This window comes from Hippichthys cyanospilos, chromosome 11 (genome assembly GCF_059441005.1).
Source record: "Hippichthys cyanospilos isolate Australia breed blue-spotted pipefish chromosome 11, RoL_Hcya_1.0, whole genome shotgun sequence".
Classification (NCBI taxonomy): Eukaryota; Metazoa; Chordata; class Actinopteri; order Syngnathiformes; family Syngnathidae; genus Hippichthys; species Hippichthys cyanospilos.
Genome location: NC_142379.1, coordinates 800,574 through 822,090, shown reverse-complemented (window position 1 = coordinate 822,090; position 21,517 = coordinate 800,574). Strand labels below are relative to the sequence as shown.

Sequence of the window (21,517 nt, the reverse complement as noted above, 5' to 3'; positions counted from 1 at the left end):
ATAGATAATGTGGGGGTTGTTTTAAACACACAATTCAGCAAGGTGCGTGTTCTGTTAATTTCATATTCAAGCTGTGTTAATTTGAAAAGATGTGCTTTTCAGGGCATTGAAAAGCATTTTTGTATTAAAAACAAAAAAATTACTCAATAGTGTTCCATCTCTGTCTGATGAATTAGACCTTTGAATTACACTGAATTACACTACCGTATTTTCGATGAATGGACGCGGTAGAAATGTTTGCGTTGACAACCCAAAACCACCGGGTGGCGCTTGCAGCCAACTTATGACATTTGCAATCCTTTCAATGACTTTGAAGATTGGCTTAGCCTGGACTCACATCATGCAAAAGTCTTCAAAAGTCACATTACTCTAATAATGACATCATAAATATTTCTCATTTTCATAAATATAGAAATATGCAGCGTAGTTATTTTAGCTATGATCCCATTTTTACAATCTTTGTACATAAAGGCATACAACCCCCCCTGCATGGCTGATGCCATTGATGCCATTGAACATTTTGTAGGGGTTGAAAGTAAATCTATATTCATATTTGACGGTGTTATGAGCCTTTCAAAGTCTGCCCAAATTGGTGGATAATAAGGCCGGGCTACGGACAAATCCCAAGGGAAGCAAAGGCAAACTCTCAATTTCAGTTTTGTTTGGTATGAACGCAGAATCCGTTTTGGTGGCGCATTTGTAGCCGTCTTTGCTTGTTTCTTTGCTTTGATTTGCGTGCGTGCCTCCAACGGGGACATCTGCTAAAAGCGCCGGCGCTAATTGGCTTTCACACCTGGCAGAAAGTGGCGACGGGCGGGCCCAGAAGGCAACGCCGCTGTCTGGCCGCCGCTCCGTAACCCGCACGGCTTTGTACGTCCGTGCGTACGCATAGCGAGCGGGACCCCCGGAGCGCCGACCCAAACGCGCTGGGCAAACACGGGCGCGGCCCCCTAATGGCTCCCCGGCGCCCCGCTCTCGGGGGTGAGGCGCGAGCGCTCCAAATGCCGGCGTACGCCGACGACCTTTCGAGGACCCGGAATTAATCGGAGGAAAAATTGCGCCTTCCCATCCTAAATGGCAGCGAGCGTCACCTTTGAACCCAACCTTGATGGGATCGTCTTCCGGGATTTACGCGTGGCCGTTTAGCTTCCGGTCCCCCCTCGGGGGCCGGCGAGCAGACGTTATCTTTTTAAGATGTGATGCGCCCATAAAAAGCGGAGTTTCGGCCAAAGGAAAACATTCTTTGAGCATAAAACCCCAGGTGTCCAAACTGGGGCCCGGGGGCCATCTGCGGCCCACCGCCACTTTCTAAGCGGCCCGTGATGTATACTACACTGCAAATACAAGGAGAAAAAAAATCAAAATTAGACTTTTTTTTTCTTTGATTAAACAAAAAAAAAAATCTACCTCATTCAAGTACTTTTTTCGTCTTTAAGAACAATCTGAGTGACCGAAATCCTGTCGAAATTTTGCATACCCACTAAAACTACCATTAAAACCAAACTATCACTTCTGGATAATGGAGACCACACCCTTAAATTCTCCCCCAACCGTCTTCTCGAAACCCATTCGTTGGCACCTCTTGGTGTCCAAACCAAGGTCCGGGGGCCATTTTGCAGCCCGCCGTCATGTTTTAGGCGGCCCGCCAAGTACACTACACTGCAAAAGTGTCGAACCGAAAACAAGAGGAAAAGAATATTTTTACAAATAGACAAGCAAAACACACCTTTGAAAAGACTTTACAAAATAGGGAAAAAAAGAATTCCTGTTTTCCGGTGCCTGCCGAAACCCCGTTCAAATTTCGCATTTCCCAATAAAGCTACCATAAAAAAAAAAAACGATGGCTTCTGGATAACGGAGAGCCCACCCCCGACCGTCACAAGCGTATAAAATCTGGCGCGTTTGCTGCGTGTTTAATTTAAAAGAGCAAGCAATTAGTATCGATTCCTGGCTGTCTCCAGATAAGATTTACACCAGATAACAATCATGTAACGGAGGGATAATTCCAAAAAGCAGCGACTAAGCAAGCTAGCCATCATTTTTAATGACGTATGGATTCCCAATGACACGCCGTGGCAGCGGGAAGCGCCAGCGTCATTTCGGGTCGTTTTTTTATGCCCCTCATATTCTTCTTAGCCGTCCTCCGCTTCCTTGCTCCGCTCAATTTTTCACTTTTCAGGATTGTCATTCTCGGATGAGTAGATAGATAGGTAGATTTACTACCACCTTCCTTTAGTCTAAAAAAATGATCAAATAATAATAATAATAATTATTAATTAAAATAGAATTGCAAAGCACTGCTGCACCCTCGTTTGAAAGTCACTGCTATAAAATATATATATTAAAAAAAAGGTTTAAGCTGTTATTTTGCAGAACTATTCTTTAGAGTCTATACCTTTATTAGCGCTTCTTCATCCCCGCTGTTTTTATTGCCTACTTTATTATGATGTCTATTGTGTGGAAGTGAACAGAATTTCATTGAGTAGCGCCACTATTCATACCGCAATAAAACTCTTGAATCAGAAATGCTTGTGATAAACCAAGTTTGGTCGCGTTCCTTTTTCTGATGCATTTTTGCCACCGCATGAATGCGTCATCCAAAACGCGAGTGGAATTTTCCACCCGGGCTTCTCTCTGTTCAAGCCGTTCAGGCCGAGTGCTCGTAGCCCATTGAATTATTTGCTAATTGTCAGGCGGAATGGCGATCGATTGCGCATTGCCGCTATTGATAATCCCTTATTGCGTGTCGTTGTGTGCGAGGTGACAACGTGGCCGTATGAGAGGCGGCGCCAAAGGTCCGCGAAATGGAAACGCGTGCCGCCGGTGCCTCGTCCTTGCCGCGTCGGTCCTTATCTCCGAGATTAACCCCGAGTGATGCGACCCGATAAAGCGCTCGTGGGAAAATTCCCTCGATTCTCTTCGTCCGCCGCGCCGGAGCTACTCAAGCGGCCGATGGCTTCCGACCCTCCCGTCAATTTGGTTCCTTCCGTTTGATGTTTAGAATCTGAGATCAAGCGGGCTTAGCTTCACTGAAATCCAGTACCAGAATCAGGACCTCTTCAATTTTTTGTCGAGACCTTAACTCAGAATTGAAACCCTAATGAGGATTTGCATCATTTTTTTTAAATTCCACATTGGAATGCCTAATCTGAAATCAGGCAGGCTTAGTTTTACTTTGAAATCCGAACACTGGCAAAGTACCTCATTTGGAACCCCTTTGTAGAAATTTAGACTTGAAACCCTTTGGAAATAAGGGCAGCATCACCTTACTTTCACTCGTATTGTCAGAATACTGCACTAACACAACAGTAACATGTAATTACGTTTACTATATTGTTGTTAGTTGTTGTTCGCTAGCATGTGAAAGAAGGAGGCGCTAATCTTAGTTTGGGTGTTGGTTTTGTTGGCCCTTCCTTTTTTGAATGAAAATCCTCCGTCCACTCGCCGTTGTAAAGGCGTAGCGAGCGCGCGCGCGCAGTCAGCCGCAGAGCCTATTACACATGCGACAAACGCAATTACTCTCGGCGTAACGCAATTAAGGCAAATTGGATCGGCAAATAAGCGAGGCCCGTCACGCCGCCGCCGCCTCCCGAGACGGAGCGGCCCTCGGCGGGACCGCGCCGGGCCGGGCCGGGCCTGCTATAAATCTCCCGCTAGCGGACCTGCGATAGCATCGCATTGTGGCAGAAAATAAGAGAACGTCATTTTTGCACTTTTATCGACTATGTGGAACGAAAGCCGATTTGACATTGAGTTCCAACGTGCATATGCACAAACATGTTCAAAGTACATATTGGCTCCCGTCCCGGGCCGTCATGACTTTTCGCAGCGTCCAGCCCGATAACCCGAGAGCTTCATTAAAACGCCGACCGCCACCTTTTTCTTTTTTTATATAAGCTCCCAAAGAGCTGGCCGGCCCATTAGCGCCGATCCAATTACGCCGCAAAACAATAAAAAAGCAAAAGACGGAGCCCTGTAAAATATAGCGCGCTGTATAATATACATTTATTGAGGGAAAAAGAGGCCGTTAATGCTTCCAAGAAGATTGACGGCCGAGAGGCTGACGCTCGCCTCATCCGCATGCTTGCTTGCGCGTGCGTGCGAGCGTGCGTGCGAGCGTGCGTGCGAGCGTGCGAGCGAGCGTGCGCGTTATCCATCCCGCTAAACAACATCCCGAGGATTAGCTTTCCCCGCGGAAGGTCAACAGCACAATGTCATTGGAGTGGACTCCACACACTGTACACGCTGAGGGATTATTTCACTTCAACGATGCCACGTATTTTTCATTGAAAATAGACAAATATGAATATTAGTAAATATTACAAAAGTATTACCGCAGGAATAGGTTATTCAAAGAAATACAAAGTAATACAGAATATATATATAACATAAGAACTGTACGGAGAAATAATAACGCAGATTAGAGAAAAATACAAGTCAAACTTGATTTATTACAAAATACATACGTGGGCGCAAGAAATCCAAAGAACCATTTCATATCGCTCACTTTGATCTCAAATACGGGAAGTCCAACAGCTCTCAAATGTTGTTCAGGAAAAAAAAAATCGATGACGTGGACATCCACGGATGAAGTAAGATCGAAATGTGTCCATCGAAGAATAATTTCAGTTTAGTTTCACTTTCTTCCACCTTCAAATCCAGGAAGTGCAGCGCTGTCATTTTAACCAATGTGAGAGGAAGGCCACATTTGAAGGAAGGAAACATTACATTGGGACAGGCCTGCGTCACCTTCACTCGTTGCCTCCAAATGAGGGTGCTGAAGACCCAAAAGTCGGAAGGCCACATTTGAAGGAGTCCGTGAATCGGGACACGCTTCACATATAGCCTCCAATCGAGCCTTTTTGTAACGATGCTGGAAAGCTAAGTGCGAGAGGAAGGCCACCTTTGAAGGAAGGAGTGATCGGAGGAACGCTTGTGTGGCCTTCAAACGGAACCTCCAAATCGTCACTAGCTGATGTTTTCTTTTGCCCTCAAGTAATTGATGTCACCTCCACATGTCGCTCTATAATGGTGCCGGCAACCGCAGAGAACAAAAGACGCATTTGAAGGACTCATTGATTTGGGACACGTGTGTGTACGACCTTCAAATGTAACCTCAAAGTGATCCCTTCATGCCCTGCCTTTGCCTTCAAGTGACGGAAGCTTCAATCATTTAGGACATTCAAATGTTACCTCAAGATGTCTTCGCTGGCTACTACGGGACCAGCGGTTCTATAACAAAATGGTGGAAAGTGGAAGGACTTCTTTGAAGGACTCGTCGTAACCTCAAAGCGATGGAGTTTTTTTGGGATCGTCCTCGCTCTCAAATAAAGCAAGTGCAAGCCAGCGGCTCCGTCATGCTTCCGGCCACTGAAAAATGGAAGAGAAAAGCCACACGCGAGGGAGCGCTTGAATTAAGACACCTGCGAGGCCTTCAAAGGTCACCTCCAAGTGCAGCGCTGGTGTTTTTTCTTTCACTGTCTTTGCTCTCAAGTAAAGGCCCAGCAACTCCGTAGCAGTGAAAATGGAAAATGGCCCCTTTTCAATCGGCCTTTAAACGTAACCTTTTACCACCCTTGGTCTTTTTTTTTTTTTCCGTCTCAAGTAACGAGTGCGCAAGCCGCCGGCTCCGTAACGATGCCGGCCACTAAAAAATGGAAGAGCGAGGCCAGGAAAGAGATTTCATATGAAATCTTCCTTACACATTTGCCGTTTCAGTTCAGTCCGGTCATCCTCAAACGCAGAAAGTTCAGTCCGCCGTCTGCAAAACAAGGAACGTGCTTCCTTCCCCCGAGAAAATGTATGAAAGGAAGCCCCCCCCCCCCCCCCCCCCACCCCGCCCCACCCCACCCCACGCTGCCTTCATATGCAGCCTCCGAAGCTTTACGTTTTTGCTCGACTTCCTGTTTAGCCCCTGCAGTGCAGAAGGCACCGGCTCCAAATCTGTCAGGAAGCCTTCCCAATGTTCCTTCCTTGCTCCTACCCCCTCCCGGCTGCAAAGCGTCCACTCCCGGGCGTCTTCGGGGCCGCCCCGCGGGGGCATCGCTCGCGGTATCGGCCATCTCGGCCCGCCTGCCCCCCCGCCCACTCCCCCTCCCGAAAAACAGCCTCGTAAGCGTCGACAAGAAATGATGATGATGATTTTGGGGGGCGCGAGGGAACGTATGTTTAACGATATCCACGAAGGCTCCGCCGCGTCGTTATTTATTATGCAAATGAGTTCCATTTGCGACTCAATTATGTGATTAGAAAAGCTGTCGCTCGCCGTCTCCCTTTGTTTCCCGTCTTTTTCTTTGCTTTTCAGCACATTACGGTAATGAAGCCATTACTCCTTGGAGTGAATGCTAATGAGTTTTTAGCTAAGGTTTTAATGAGCTATACATTACTGGAAGGCACGGATTACGCCGCGTGTGAATGCGTGCTTCCGTTGTTGGGAAAAGCTACATTAGGATTCCATCACATTGTTTTTTTTTTTACTTTTATTTAAATGCCCAACCTCCCCAACCTGTATAATCGCACATCATTGCATGCCGTCACTTCCGTTATGGGCGCCATTTTGCAAAGCGGCGCTCCTCAAAAAAATGTTTCCGCCCCCCAAAAGGTACAGCTCCTAAAATGCTAGTATCTTCATATATTCACAAAATGCTCAAGTATGCCAAAGATGTTTGTTATGTTTTTAATCCTTGACGGTATGTTTAATTCATTTGTCATTTCCGAAGAAATTGCGTCAAGGCTGATATGCAGAAACATGAATGATTTTCAACAATGTGTAATGATGGTGATAGATATCTTTTTTGAGATGATTTTGAAAGCAATTCATGTGTTTTTGAATGTGCCATTAGGAATACAGGTGAGATTTTTTTGGAGGGGGCGGGGCTTAATCAAAAGTTGTACACCAAAATCTAAGATATAATATATAATATGCTTATTTTGTGTCTCTTATACATATATATATATATATATATATATATATATATATATATATATATATATATATATATATATATATATATATATATATATATATATATATATATATATATATATACATGTATATGAGGACGCCGGGACTTAGTCGTGTGGCTTCAAAGAGTCAAAAGATGTAGACGACAAACAAATGTCCACTACAGCGGACACAAATCATGAACAAGTCGGCAAAAAGAGCAACACAAGCAAGCGTCTGGAGCAAACGTGGGCGGGGCCGAGTCGCACAGACGACGTGTAAGCTTTTCCCTGTGAAAGCATATGAAGTCTTGTCATTGTCCAAATGTTGGGAATGCGTCGCGCGCATTCCATCCGTGTAAACAGACGGCGTGGATCCGCCCGCCGCCTCTCGCTTCCGACCTTGAAGGCGCCTCCCCTCCTCATGTCGCGTCTTTTGTCTCGCCGCTTTTCCATCAAAGCCAATATTGGCCCGCGTCTTTCCCGCCAGGCATCGGCGTCTGTAAAAGATGCACATTTCATAGCATCCTATCGCCCGTCGGTTCTCCGCCGTACGGCCGCGCGCTCCTTCCTTTGAGCGCATTCGCCGCGCGTTATCTGGAAAAAAGTGACAGCGTTATTTACGGTCCCCCGGCCGGAGCATGGCGTTGGGAGATGCTATCGGGGCCCCGCCCTTCATGGACACCGCGCACATGAGCGATGACAGGAAACGAGCGGGCCTTTGCACCGACGCTTCATCCCGGCGGGCTGGAAAAAAAAAATGGAGAAAATAACCACTGATGCAATCCCAGGGGGGAAAAAGGCAATATTACGTTAGAATGTAATACATGTTGCGTTAAACTGATGAGCTCTATACGTTCATTTCCACACGTTAATGCAACGTGATGCGGAACGGGATACCTTTCACCTATTAACAACGTAGCTTCTTTAGCTCCTAAAGTTTCATATTAGCTTGATAAGCGCTACTCATTAGCATTCATTATCACATGTTAATTTGAACATGTGTTGTGATGGGCGTGAAATGGTTTCTCTTTCCCAATATCGGCCGTTACGGTAATTATTGTAAGTCGGAATAGCGCGGATAAAAATGCACGTGTGAGTCAAAACTCGATTTATGTGGCTCATGGACTGATCTCCTTGCATGATGTGGAAAAAATATCAAATGTTTAAGTTCGCACCCGTACTTTTGGCCTGTATTTTCAGGAAAAAAGTATGTCTTATATTTGCGGAATTACGGTGACGACTTCTCACACTTATGGGGGGGGGGGGTGTCATAACATGGCAGAATGATGTGGAGGAAAATATCCCAAAAATGATGAAAATACCTCACATAACGTAGGCGCGAACGCGCTCCCGCCGAGCCCCTCGGATGAGCGCCCGCTTCCAGCCGTTCCCCCCGGCGTGCTTTAAGCAGCTTGCGAGGGGGCAATTTCAGCAACCGGGCGGCTGGAGTGCAAAGGTCAGGCGGGACGGGGAAAACAGATTGAGGCCATCTCCTCTATGGAGTGCGCCATTAGCTCCGGGGACGGACGGCGAGGGCCACGCGCGCACAGGCAGGCACAGGCAGGCACAGGCAGGCACAGGCAGGCACAGGCAGGCAGGCGTTTTAGGCGCTGCCGTCTCGCGCCCGCTGACATATTCCATACGTGTGTAGCGGCTCCCTCCTCTCAGGGCTCAATTGAAAAGATTGTAATAGCACTCCACTCCAATGAAATGATATCATAGCTCCCAGCTACCTCCTAACAGCCAGCCCGCATATCGGCCGCGTGCGTGAGTGATTTTCCAATCAGAGCGTCGCGCCCGTTGCCGGACGGAGTGCGTCCCCGGGGCTTCTAATCTGCCTCTCTTGTTTCTTCGCCTCCCGACCCGCCAAAAAGTAGCTCTGCAAGCACGCGAGCTCTTTTGCGCTGGAAGCAAAACAAAAGAAAAATGGACTTGTGACTTGGTCACATGGCACGTAGCCTATTTTCCCGAACGTAAGGCGCGCCGAAAAACATTTTCTCAAAAGATGACCTTATAAGCCGTCGGAGGTCGGCGACGGACCGGCGGTCGTCTGGCGGACCTGCTAAAAAAAACAAGCAATTAAGAATGTCGGAAGGGTTTTTAGCACTTCATAATTCATTCGTCTCATTGTTTCGCTTTTATTACTGCTGCTTACATTGAGCAATTGCATAATTGCACAACTTGCGTGTACGTAAAAAACAGAAAAAAAACTGTAGTTTTAGGTCGGTGCTTACAACAGATTAAAGATTATTTTTAGCATTAAAAAAAGGCCATACCGACGATGACGGAAGGGGGGCGGATTGACGACGGAAGTTAGCGACGGACCGGCCGTCCTTTGACTGACGTGCTTGAAAAAAACAACTTTGGAAGTGTATCTATCACTTTAATTAAGAATTAGTTTGTCTTGTTTCGCTTTTAATTACTACTACTTACGTGACATACATTGCATCAATATAACTATATAATGTTGAGTATATGTAAAAGAAAGACCAGAAGTTATGGGTAGGAGCTAACAAAAGTTTTTGGGGGTTTGCGATTAGGAGGGTTCGGCGGTCTGATGAACCAGTTTTTAGCGTGAAAAAAAATGCCCACCTCTGTTGCCCGCAAATGTGGCTGTGGTGAAACTTTGTGTTTCAAGCCTTTTTCATTGCTTCATTTCTTAAGGATGTAAAAAAAAATCAACTTTTTCCAGTAAGTAACAAATGCGTGGGAGTGTACTTTGGGCAATTTTGGCAGTGGCCCTTTCACAGCGCAAACCCGGGGCGGCTCCGTTGCGTATCGGGTTCAAGGTGATGCTGGCCGGCCGCGATCTTCAAAGCAGCCCGCTCCTCTAATACTCGCCCAGAAAATCAAGAAACATACAAAGAGATTAGCGCTTCTCGGATACGTTTCGCCTGCAGCCCGATCCGCCGATAACGCTTGCCAACACAAAGGGGGCTGTCTAGATGCAACAAAATATATAAATATTAATAAGACTGGAGAGTTCCGGGAGGGGAGGGGTGCAGGCGGGACGGGGGGGTGCATAGAAATGCAATTATCCTTCATCCTGGTCCGGATCCCTCCGGGGCTACCGAGCCGGATCGAGTTTTCACTTTCTTGACATCAAATATACGCTCGCTTATCAGCCGAAGACTTTGTCGGTAGAAAACGAAAAAGCCGGTCAAGTGCCTCCGAAACACCCACAAGCGGGCACCGGGGCGCCCCCGCAGGTGGCCGCACGAAATGCAACATGGAACTGTTGCATTTATTCGTGTTCAAGCATGGGTTTTAGGATCCAAATTGTTTTTTCAAGACTGGATCCATGTTTCAAATGAAGGTTTGAAGCGAAGCCATCCAATGATTAGGGTTAGAGTCGGACTAAGGTCTGAACAAGACCAAATTAGGTTTTGACGCCGGTATTGGAGGTTGCATTCAGTGTTTGAAGCATGGGTCCGTGCCGTTTGAAATAAGTGTTTGAAACAAAACCCTTTAAGGATTACGATTGGGGATTAGGATTTAGGGTCCACATAGAATTTAAAGCGTTGCTTTCAAGATTCAAATTGGGTTTTTCAAGACTAGATTCACATTTCAAATGAGGGTTTGAAGCACAGCCAACCAAAGATTCTGATTGAGCATTCGGATTCGGGTCTCACATAGAGTTTGAAGCTTGGGTTTCAGGATCGGATTTTCAAGACTGCGTTCAAATGAGGGCGTGAATTGAAGCGATCCGAGGATTAAGGATTTGGGTTAGGACTAAGGTTCGAAATTAGGTCTTGAAACTAACAGAGGTTGCCCTCAGTGTTTGAAGTATGGGTTTCAGGTTTCAAATGGGGTTTTCAAGACTGGATTCATGTTTCAAATAAGGGTTTGTATCAAAGCGATACAAAAATCGAAGATTGGGCTTCCAAATTGGGCTTGAAAAGCCTATGTTAGGGTTTGAAAAGGTCACTTTCATCTCGTATTGGTTTTATCGCAGACTTGCTGCGCAGATGAGACGATGTGAAATGAGATTAGCGTTCAATCATCCACCTAATGCGTGTTTTGGGCTCAACTCCCTGGGGTGCCATCATGACCGAACGGAGGGGAACAATTAAAAGTCAAACAACATCTTGTGTGTGGCACACACTTTCACCCGCGGGGGGGTTCATCCATGGCTAAAGCAAACAAAGGGGGGGGAGGGGGGCGTGGTGCAGTTAATTACCCACAAGTCCTGCAACTGGAGGCACGGAAAGCCGTCTCCTACCTTGAGTCTTGTGTGGAGTACCTCCATTTGTATTCAAATTCCCTCTCTGCTTGCCCGCTATAATTTGCTTGAAAGCTTCTCCTCGAAATAAATACGAGGGGCATATCTCCGCCGAGAGGATAAGGAGGGCGCGGTCCTCCTCATTTCCAATCCCGCTGAGGAGCGCCTCCTCGGAATCTATGTAAGGCCGCCCCTTCAAACATCCTCCGGCGGGCGCGGCCCGGTGGGGGATTCCCAAAGTGGCTTTCTTGGGATTAGGTGTGTCGGAGGCGTCAGGGTGACCCCCTCCTCTTCATAATCTGGATGGATTCCTTAATTCTTCATTTAAACCTGGCTTCAAAGGAGGAATTCAGATACAGCGGTACCTCGATTTACGAAAGTCATTTGTTCCGGAAGTCAATTCGTAAGGTGAATCTTTCATAAATAGAGCCGCTTTTGACATGCCAATCCGTTAATCCGTTCCAAGACCCTCAAAATGCTCCAAAACACTTACAAGGAATAGTATTATTAAATGATAAAAATGCATCAAAACGGTAACAAATGTTTTTTTTTCGTTTTGTTCAGATACTCAACTCTTTGATTGAATTTTCAGTAGGCTTTCTGAATACCAAAATATTTGACAGATGTGGCATTTTTTTGGAAGGTTGCCGAGTCTGTAGGGGGTGGGCTTAATGTATGTTGCATCGTTAGCCCTCACATGTGCACGGCACGCCGCTTCAGGGCTTCCCACCTGTGTTTGTTTTGCGCCGTCCCTCCGCCGGGACGCCAATTATGTCCAATTAGTTGTCTTGCTGAAGCCCCTGGGATTTATGAGGCTGATTTTACAGAGAATTCCTCAATTCTTGGATGCGCGATTCCGAATCGATTCATGGATTTTTCCCTCTTGAGAAAGCGGTCCATTTCAGGTGCTTAATACCGAGAAAAAAAATTGCTAAGGGGACTAGGCGGTATTATCTTTTTTTCTATGCTGCAGGATTTTTGCTGGACTCGAATGAAGGTTTCGAGCCGGGGACAGGGACAGAACCGCCCCGTAAGCTTCCAGACTCGTGAACCTGTTTTCCTTCTCGCCTCTTAGTGCTGCGCGACGACTTCCGGCAGAACCCGACCGACGCGGTGGTGGCGGCGGGGGAGCCGGCCATCTTGGAGTGCGTCCCTCCCCGGGGTCACCCCGAACCCACCATCTACTGGAAGAAGGACAAAGTGCGCATCGAGGACAAGGACGACAGAATCACGGTCAGGGTCAACCGCTAAACCGAAAGAAAGACCTGCCGATGAAACCCCCTAAAACAATTTGCATCTCTTTTTTTTAGATCCGCGGAGGGAAGCTAATGATATCCAACACGAGGAAAAGCGACGCCGGCATGTACATTTGTGTGGGCACAAACATGGTGGGAGAACGGGACAGCGAGACGGCACAAGTCACCGTCTTTGGTAAGAATCTCTCCCTGCATTCTGCAAAATTTCCAACAATTGCACAAGTCGTGTATCGAAATGTTTTATTTTGACACAAAGGTGTCCAATCAGGCTATCCGACGATATATTACACAATATCAATTGGTACTATAGAATTCCGGGTCAAATTGACCCATTTAAGTTAAACATTGTTTAATCACGATGGAACTACTGCTTGGTTCAAATAATATCATCGGAAATAACAGCAATGCTTTTATATATTTACAATCAAACGTTTGGTCCTGGACTCGGAAAAGCGACAAAAAAAAAAAACACGGATAATAAAACATACACGGGTCAAATTGACCCACAGAATTAGATATGAAATAGAAACAAGGTTCAAATGAGTTCTTGCTTAAGGGAATTGACCCAAAAATGTTTTGCTTCCGCGTTGGAAAATGAAAATGTCTTTTGGGTCAAACGGACCCGGGAACATTTTTGTATCGTACAATGAAAAGAAAAACTGTCCCCCATTTTCAGAGCGCCCGAGTTTCGTCCGCCGACCCATCAACCAGGTGGTTCTGGAGGACGAGCCGGTGGAGTTCCGCTGCCAGGTGACGGGAGACCCCCAGCCCAACGTTCGCTGGAGGAAGGATGACGTTGACGTGCCTCGCGGGAGGTGAGGCCACCTGAGACGGGCAAAACGGGCAACTTGGCCACAGCAGGAAATAGCATGTAACCTTTCTGTACCCGGGGATGGTAGTTTTTTGGACATTTTTTCAAATAAAATGTTGATGCTACGTAATCATAAAACATCAACTTTGCTATTAGTCACAAAACATTTCAAGTTTAAAAAATTCAGATCATTTTTATACTTTACATACAAGCATCTTTGGGACCATTTTAAACGGGTCGTGCGGGCCAGGATCGGCCGTACGTTGGACACCCCCGATTTCCGGGAGCCCTCCAACGCGTTCCTTTTCACGGACTTGTACTCGCTAGCCGGGCTTCCGTGGGAGTCGTCAAAAGTCAACTGGGTCACATGACCATGACATCACCCTCAAGGCTAAAGCGTGGGCGTCGCGTTTGCATCCGATAAGGAGTTTTTTCTTCTTCTTCTTGGTTCACTGGCCGCCAGCTTTTTAGACTTTTTTTTTCTTTTTGTGCGCCGTGCCAAAGCAAACACACACGGAAAAAAAAAAAAAAGATACACAGCTTGTTGAAAGCCAGTTGGCTCTGAAAAGGAGTCCATGGAGTAGGACGAGTGTTGTTTGGGTTTTCTTTAAACCGCGTAAAATCATCAAAAAAAAATTCCGCTGCCATCATTCGTTCTCGGGCTCGACTGTCACAATCGTCAGATTTCGAAAAAGGTTTCAACAGAAAACAACTTTGCCGAGGTCTCCGCTTTCGTTTCACGGGAGACGAAAGGTTCAAATTGTAATCCAAGATGAAAATAAGGGATTAGTAGATGATGCGCACCGCTCAAACGTGGCCTTCAAATTGCCGTAACATGTTGTTTTAAATTCAAATGAAATGTTCAGTTATTATTTAACAGTTTTCCATATTTGGTCATAAGGCAAGCCGGAGTCTCAGCTTGGGCTCCTTTCACATTCACCGTCTCCGTTGGAGAACATTTTTTTTTTTTTTTGGGGGGGGGTGATGCGATCCCACCATAGCGGGCCAGTCGGCGCGATATAATAATAATCCCACGGAGGATTGTCGGCACGCACCAAGGCAGAAACAATTAAAACGGCAATCTGGCACTCGTCGGGAAAAAGATCCATAAGCGCCAAATGAAGTTGTCAAGTCGGAACAGATGTTTGATTGGAACGGGACAGCCGTCTTCCGTATTTCTGGCCTCTCTCTATCTCCCCCCTTTCTCTCGCTCTTTCCCTTCATCTGCCTTTTCTGTCTCGATCGCTCCCTCCCGCTCTCCTCTTTTTCCCTCCCTCGTTCTCTTCCTCTCCCCCTCTCTCTTCTCTGTCGTTCTCTTTCTCTGTTCTTTCTTCCTCTCTATCCCTTTCCGGCTTTCTTCCCTCACTCTATCTTTCCCTCCCTCGCTACGTCTCTCTCTTTCTTCCTTTCTGTCTCTCTCTCCTCTCTCTACCTCGCTCAACTCTTTCTCTGTCTCTCCCTCTCTGTTCTTTCTTTCTTCCTGTCTCTCTTTCTCTTCATCTCTCTGTTGCTATCGCTCCCTCTTTCTCTTCTTTTCGCTTTCCCCTCTGTCCTTTTTTCTCTCTTTCTTCCTCTCCCTCTCTCTATCTCTCCCCCTCTCTCTTCTCTGTGTCTCTCTCTTTCTCTATCTCTCCCTCTCTGTTCTTTCTTTCTTCCTGTCTCTCTTTCTCTTCATCTCCCTCTCTCTGTTGCTATCGCTCCCTCTTTCTCTTCTTCTCACTTTCCCCTCCGTCCGTTTTTCTCTCTTTTTTCCTCTCTCTCTATCTCTCTGCCTCTCTTTTCCCTGTGTCTCTCTTTCTCTCCCTCTGTTCTTTCTTTCTTCCTGTCTCTCTCTATCTTTTCCCCCTCTCTTCTCTTTCTCTTCCCTCCCTATCTTTCTCTCCCTCTCTCTCTTTTCCTTCCCCTTTCTAGCTCACGCTCTGTATCTCTATCTCACTCTCCATCTCTCCATCTCCCGCTCTAGGTCACTCCATCTGTCCATGATCTCCATCTCTCTCCGTCTCTCTCGCTCTTCCTCTCCCTCCAGCTCACTACGCGGCCCCGCGCGTCCCACACTCTCCCCCGTGTCTTGGCCTCTCGCCATTAGCGGCTGACAGCATGCCGATCCCCCCCAATGTTGATTTTGGCCTTCCCCCGCCTCGCCCCGCTCCGCTCCGTCAGCCTGGAACAAAGCTTTCAGTGGCGACTCCGTCAAATGGTCATTACGCTTTGTCGAGCGGCGGTCGGCAAATGTCACCCAAGACCGGGACGGCAACGCGCCCCTTTGGGTTTTCCGCGTGCGTACGTATGGCTTTTCCAGGTCCGAGGGAAATGAAGCGCGCTTGCAAAAAAGTATGGCCGCAAAGCGCGCGCTCGGGCGCCAGATGTAATTGTCCAAAGAATCACCGGCGCTAAACGACTCGACTCGCCCGTCTTCACTGCCGGCTTTTAAGAGAAGGCCGTCCATCAGGCTTTTATGGCTCCGTCTAATGAAATCCCCAGTCTGTTGTGCAAAAGCAACTCTCTCGTGCTGAGTAACTTGTCAAAACACACACGGATTATTGACTTTCATAGCGTCGTAAAAATACAAATAAAGACATAGTAAGTTAGGAAAACTCCATCCGGCCTGACGGTACACTCCGGAGTTGGTACGCTCTGCATTTTTGGTGGCTTTTCAATATGCAGGGTCTGAATTTCACTTCCTTTGTGTGTGTGTTGGAAAAATTCCAGGGGCGTGTTTCCACTAAGCGGGACGGTTTTTGTTTTCCCTTGATAAATTGTCCGATTGACAGTACAGTAATACACTTTTGATGCATGTGAAAGGAGAGGTTCTCAGATGGGGGTGACGTGAAGACACTGACAGATTTGAACAGGGTTTCGGCGGCTATTGGCAAATCTAATTGAGTGTATTTTTCATTCCCTGACAGGAACAGTAGACATGTCTTTTCAAATTAAGAGCAAAATATTTGGAATAACATGCGAAAGTGTGCAATTTTGTATGCCCTTGTATGTTACGTTTTGGGTTAGTTAAAGAATCATATTCAATCCTTTGCTTGCAACCCCTTGCTCCTCAATATAAATCTATGGTTTGCACAAACTACTTTGTATAAAATAAAGTTATAAAGTTGCTCCTCCACGATCGTCTAAAAATGTTCTCTAATAATGCTCCACAAAATGAGAAAACTGCTCCTCAATCTAAGCCAATAATTTACAAAAAATGTAAAAAAAAAGAAAAAAAATGCTCCGCAAAATGAGAACGTTGCTCCTCAATATGAGTCAGCGAATCGCGAAAATATTTCCACAAAATTGGAAAGTAGCTCCTCAATACGTCAATGATTCGCAAAATCGCTCTACCCAAAAAAATTGGGAAAAATCAAGCCTGATCAAGAACGCTAGAGTAATAATAAAAACTCCCATGTGAGTTTGGACACAAGACGGCAACGTTTCAAAGTAGCGCGTTGCCATCAGGTTCCCGCCTACGCAGCCAGCCGACTCTAGCGTTTGCCGGAGAAGCGCGCGCCGCTTTTTGTTTCGCCGATTCCGTTAAACGGCCTTCACATTGTTCCTTTTGTGCGCATCTCAATTCTGTTATTATCCCACGTGAAAAAAAGCAGCCGATTTTCTTGCTAGCACGGCGAGCGAGCGAGTGAGTCGCTCCGCGCCACTCGAGCGCACGCTTCCCCTGTCAACAGCTTTTACAATGTGCACATATTTCATTAGCGCGGCCCGATTGAAAGCACTTTTGCCTTTTGTTAGCTTACGCCGCGCATTCAGTCAGACCTTGACCGCCGCCCGCTTTATGAAGACGCAGCTCTGCGAAAAACACTCCATGAATATTGAACGCGTTAGCGGGCTTCCGAGCCGGCGCGCTTGAATAATTGATCGGCCTCGCCGTCTCCGTTTGTCAGAACGAGCGGGACTCTGCTTGTCTTTTCTTTGTTTGTTGTGTTTTGTTTTGGAGGTTTGACGTTGCGTCGCTTTACCCCAGGTACGAAATCAAGTACGACAAGGACGACTACGTGCTGAGGGTGAAGAAAGCGTCCGTCAACGACGAAGGCGCCTTCAGCTGCGTGGCCGAGAACCGCGTCGGCAAGCTGGAGGCCTCCGCCACCCTCACCGTGCGAGGTAACGCGATGGCCTTCCCCTACAACGCGTTTTCATCCCCGGCTTGGGTTTATCCTTGTTTGCGCGGCATCGCTCCTTTTTCTATTCCAACGGTGCTAGGAGTCCACACTGCCTTCGCGTCAAGAATGTTTGTGTTTGTTTCCCAAGCCACTCCGGGATACATTGAAAACCCTAGGCGGCTATGAAGCTAGCAAACCAGCTGGCTTGCAAACCAGCTACCTAGCTTGCAAACTAGCTAGCTAGCTTGCATAATGAGCTAGATAGACACACAGACAGACAGATAGATAGGTAGATAGATAGATAGATGTCTAAGTAGCTATGAAGCTAGCTAGCTACATAACTACCAAAAAAAGCAAAATCAGATGGATGGACAAACTTTAAGTAGCTATGAAGCTAGCTCACTAGCTAACCAGCTACCTAACTAGACAGACAGACAGACAGACAGATAGGATGCAAATACTTAGCAAGATAAAATGTAGCTATAGAGACAGATTGATGTAGCATTCAAAAGAAGGGTTAGTATTTCCAAATTTACCCAAGCAGGGATCATTTATCAGCCTTTTACCTTCTCTGGTTTTTATGCTGGTTACACTGCGTATAAACTGAGCGCGGACTTGCGTACACCCGCAGAGATGACGGCAGTCAATGAATTCCTTTAATTATTTGGGATTTTGAGGCGCTCCGCTCCGCCCCCCTCCTTGCTCTTGGACGCTCGTTGCGGCCTTGGCAATCATCCCGTCGCCAGCGAAGCCATTTCACAGTTTACTGGTGCTCGTCGCCGCTGGCTCACCTGGGGGTTTGCGGGGTTAATGAAAAGGTCCTAACCGTCGTTTCCCGCCATTGTCGGCACTCTCGCCGCCATTAAATGCGGCGTGTCGGGGGTCCCCGCGGGGGAGCTCTTAAAGGCGGCATGAGGATGGGAGGAGGGTGTTGTGGGGGCGCTTCTTGGAAATGGTGAGATTTCAAATTTGAAAAGCACCCTTGCTTGGCTTTTTGGCAAATCACACCCAGCGTTGCGCCGTTCGTTGATGTAGACAGAGAGGGTCCAGCGTCTGCCACAGGGGGCGCTCTGGTCAAAGGTCCTAAAACCCATCGTGAAAATCAAAGACTGAGAGCAAAAACTGGACCCTCCCTGTCACGCTCTGCTGAACATCACCCATTCTGACTTTGATTTTTTTCCTTTTTGGTTACTCTGTTCTTTTGTTAAACGTCCGTGTTTTAATTTCTTATATTTTTTTCTTGTGTGTGTATGTGTGTCCACCCCTCCATTGTCGTGTCTCCAGATGGCCGCGTTGGTAAGTAACCATCCTTCTGATTTGAATCCATTCCGCATGCTCGCTTTGCATTCCCAGCGCATTTTGCTTTCGGAGACATTTTACCAAGAGAAATGGCCAACCGCATTTCTATTAGTGATGGGAAAACGAAGCTTTATGAGGCACCTGTATTATTTTATTCCTCTAGTTCACAGGTGTGGAACTCCCGTCCCCTAGGGCCAGTTTCCTGTATGTTTTACAAACTTCTCTCTCAAACGCACCTGATTCAGAGGATTAGGATGGTTTCCAAGCTCCTGCAGAGCTTTCTAATAAGCTAATCATTTGAATCTGGTGTGGTGGGTTGAGAAAACCGGAAAACATGCAGGATACAGGCCCTCCAGGACTGGCGTTTGACACCCATGGTCTACTTGGTGTTGTTGGTTTTAAAAAGAAATGCTAGTCTGGTGTAAATGTATTTCCCCGCCTCTTTGAACCGAGAGGGCCATTTAGACCCAGAGGTCCCCAACCACGGTCCGCGGCCCAGTACCGGCCCGTGGATCAAAAGGTACTGGGCCACATTGGCCGCAACCGAAATAATGAACAATTTCCGGAGCGCCAAAATGTCACTCACAAAGATGTAAAATGAGTAGGACACGTCTATGGGAAGGGTTCCCCGGTCAAGAGACAGGTGACGAGCCTACAACTTCAATCAAAAAGAATGCTTTTAACAGGCAATACCAGGAGTCCTTGAAGTAATAACTTCGAGTGCAACTTCGTAGCCAAAAAGGACCCACAAACTGACAATGAATGGATCCCCTTACTTTTTGTTACCGGACGAGATGACCTCGCAAATGGCGGCAGCCTCTAAAAAATGTGAGCACCAAAATGACACTCACATTAAATGAGTAATACGGGGACGTCTTTGGGAAGGTGGAAGGCCCACTCAAGAGACAGGTGACGAGCAAACAACTTTGAAGAAAAAGAAAGCTTTTGACAGGCAATAATAAGGAACGGATTCTCTCCCTTTTGTTACCCAAAAAGATGAGCTCGCAAATGGCAGCAGCCCAATAAGTATTTTCCAGTCTCCTGACGTCCCATCTGTGCAAAGAGACAAACAAGCTAGGGCTCCCGTTAGTTTGCCGTTAATGGTGAGTTCATACTTTATGTGCACGTTATATTCGCTATTGGCTTCCCGTCGACGACAAAATGGTCGGTTGGGGACCCCTGATTTCGACACATCCAAAAACAGAAGTGCTTCATGAAGCAGCTTTTGTCCATCACTCATTTCTACACGGTTATTTTCACCTCGTAGGTAATACTGGAAGTAGCATTGCACCTTTTAAGTTCCTATACTGTCTTTCTGCCCTTGCGTCCACCCGGACAAATGTGTCTCGTCATGAATTAAATATGAGCACCGATCATGGTTTTTGTTTTGTTTTTCTGGGTAGGATGACAGGATGCAAAGTCTCATATGTCATTAATGTGTCCAGAATCAAAACAGTATCAGTTTTCCCTCTTGCGAGCTGTGAAACCAGCATACTCTTGCATCCCCCCCTTTCCATCCAGCACAGGCTATTTCGAGGAGCTAAACGTGCGGAAAACGCTTTGCTCCCTGTTCCTTTCCAACCTCCACATTCACAATGTCATTTACTTGTGGGTCACTGGGGTTAATTTCAGTTTGTTGAAAATAAGGCTAAAATGCTAATATGAGGCTAAAAATGCTAAGTCAATTAACGCAATTAATGTGATTCATTTAAAGGGTTAAGAACTGTTTTTTTAGTATTCTTTACAGGATATTTTTTTTCTATAGTGCATCAATGCAATTCTAATATGTATGTGACCATTTTTGGTGTATTTTTATTATTTAATATTCATTTAAAGGGTGCGTTTTGAGGGGTGGATTAAACTATTTATACGTAAAAAGTGGCTCTATTTATGAAAGATTCACGTTACAATATGACTTCCGGAGCAAATGAATTGTGTAAGTAGAAGTAGCACTGTATATTCTGAGGATGCAATAGCTCCATTGACTGACTTTGATGTGTTCCTCGCAATCCAAGATGTTTCAGTTTGGACACTTTCGATGAACAGAAGCGTTTTGTTTGAGCTACTTTTATTGCAAACGTAAACAGCAACAAAACGTTGAAACGTATGGCACACGCATATCAGATATCCGATATTTGCACGTGCTGTGAAAATGCCTAAAAAAAGAGCGTGAGAAAGGACAAGGCGGCAGGTTTTTTTGTTGTTGTTGTTTTCGATGCGTTTATCGATGCAGTGTGTGGGACGGCGGAAGACGAGGGAGGCGGGGAGGCAGCTGAGTCGCCGCCAGAGCGTGATTTAGGAGCTCGCTATCAGTTGCGGGCTTTGAGAGCCACGAGATATCCAAGCTGCACAAGGCCAAGCGAGAAGGCTGTAAATCTGGGGCCATCTGTACCCTTCCCAACTGTGTGTACGTGTGCGCAGCTTTCGCAAACGCAACACACGCACGCACGCACGCCGACGGAGGGATTACACGCAAAAAGCGGCCAAATGGGACCGAGCTGGGCCAGACTGGAACCAGCTGGCTTGTCAGACTTGAGAAGTCAGAAAAAGAAGAAACGGGGAGGGGACACAATGTTGCACTGCATCAATTGTCGACTACTCGTAGCATTACACGCAATTCAGCGTGTTCAACGGGACAATGAAGGACCTGATGGCATGTTGTTTGGAAAAAAAATATTTTAGTCATGGTTTGCGTGTGGTAGGGAAGCGATGTAAAAATCATGGTTTCCAATGCTCGCAGGACGTTGCTTGAAAAATGAAAGACTTCACACAATTATGTGTCAAATACATGTTATATAACTATACACATGTATCAACTACTATACACACACACAGCGATGGATAGATAGATAGACAGATAGATAGATAGATAGATAGACAG

At 46.5% G+C, this 21,517-nt stretch overlaps 1 protein-coding gene across 5 annotated transcripts in view; it reads left to right on the top strand.

Annotated features, from left to right (window-relative positions):
• The window catches only part of robo2 (roundabout, axon guidance receptor, homolog 2 (Drosophila)), a 248,807-nt gene that overhangs the window by 181,446 nt on the left and 45,844 nt on the right, over positions 1–21,517 (top strand). For all 5 annotated transcript variants that reach the window (XM_088426910.1, XM_088426912.1, XM_088426911.1 and 2 more), the window contains 5 exons: positions 12,243–12,400; positions 12,478–12,598; positions 13,100–13,238; positions 17,202–17,338; positions 18,622–18,633. In XM_088426910.1, the coding sequence (XP_088283036.1) occupies positions 12,243–12,400; positions 12,478–12,598; positions 13,100–13,238; positions 17,202–17,338; positions 18,622–18,633 (567 nt within the window). The remainder of the gene's footprint in view (positions 1–12,242; positions 12,401–12,477; positions 12,599–13,099; positions 13,239–17,201; positions 17,339–18,621; positions 18,634–21,517) is intronic.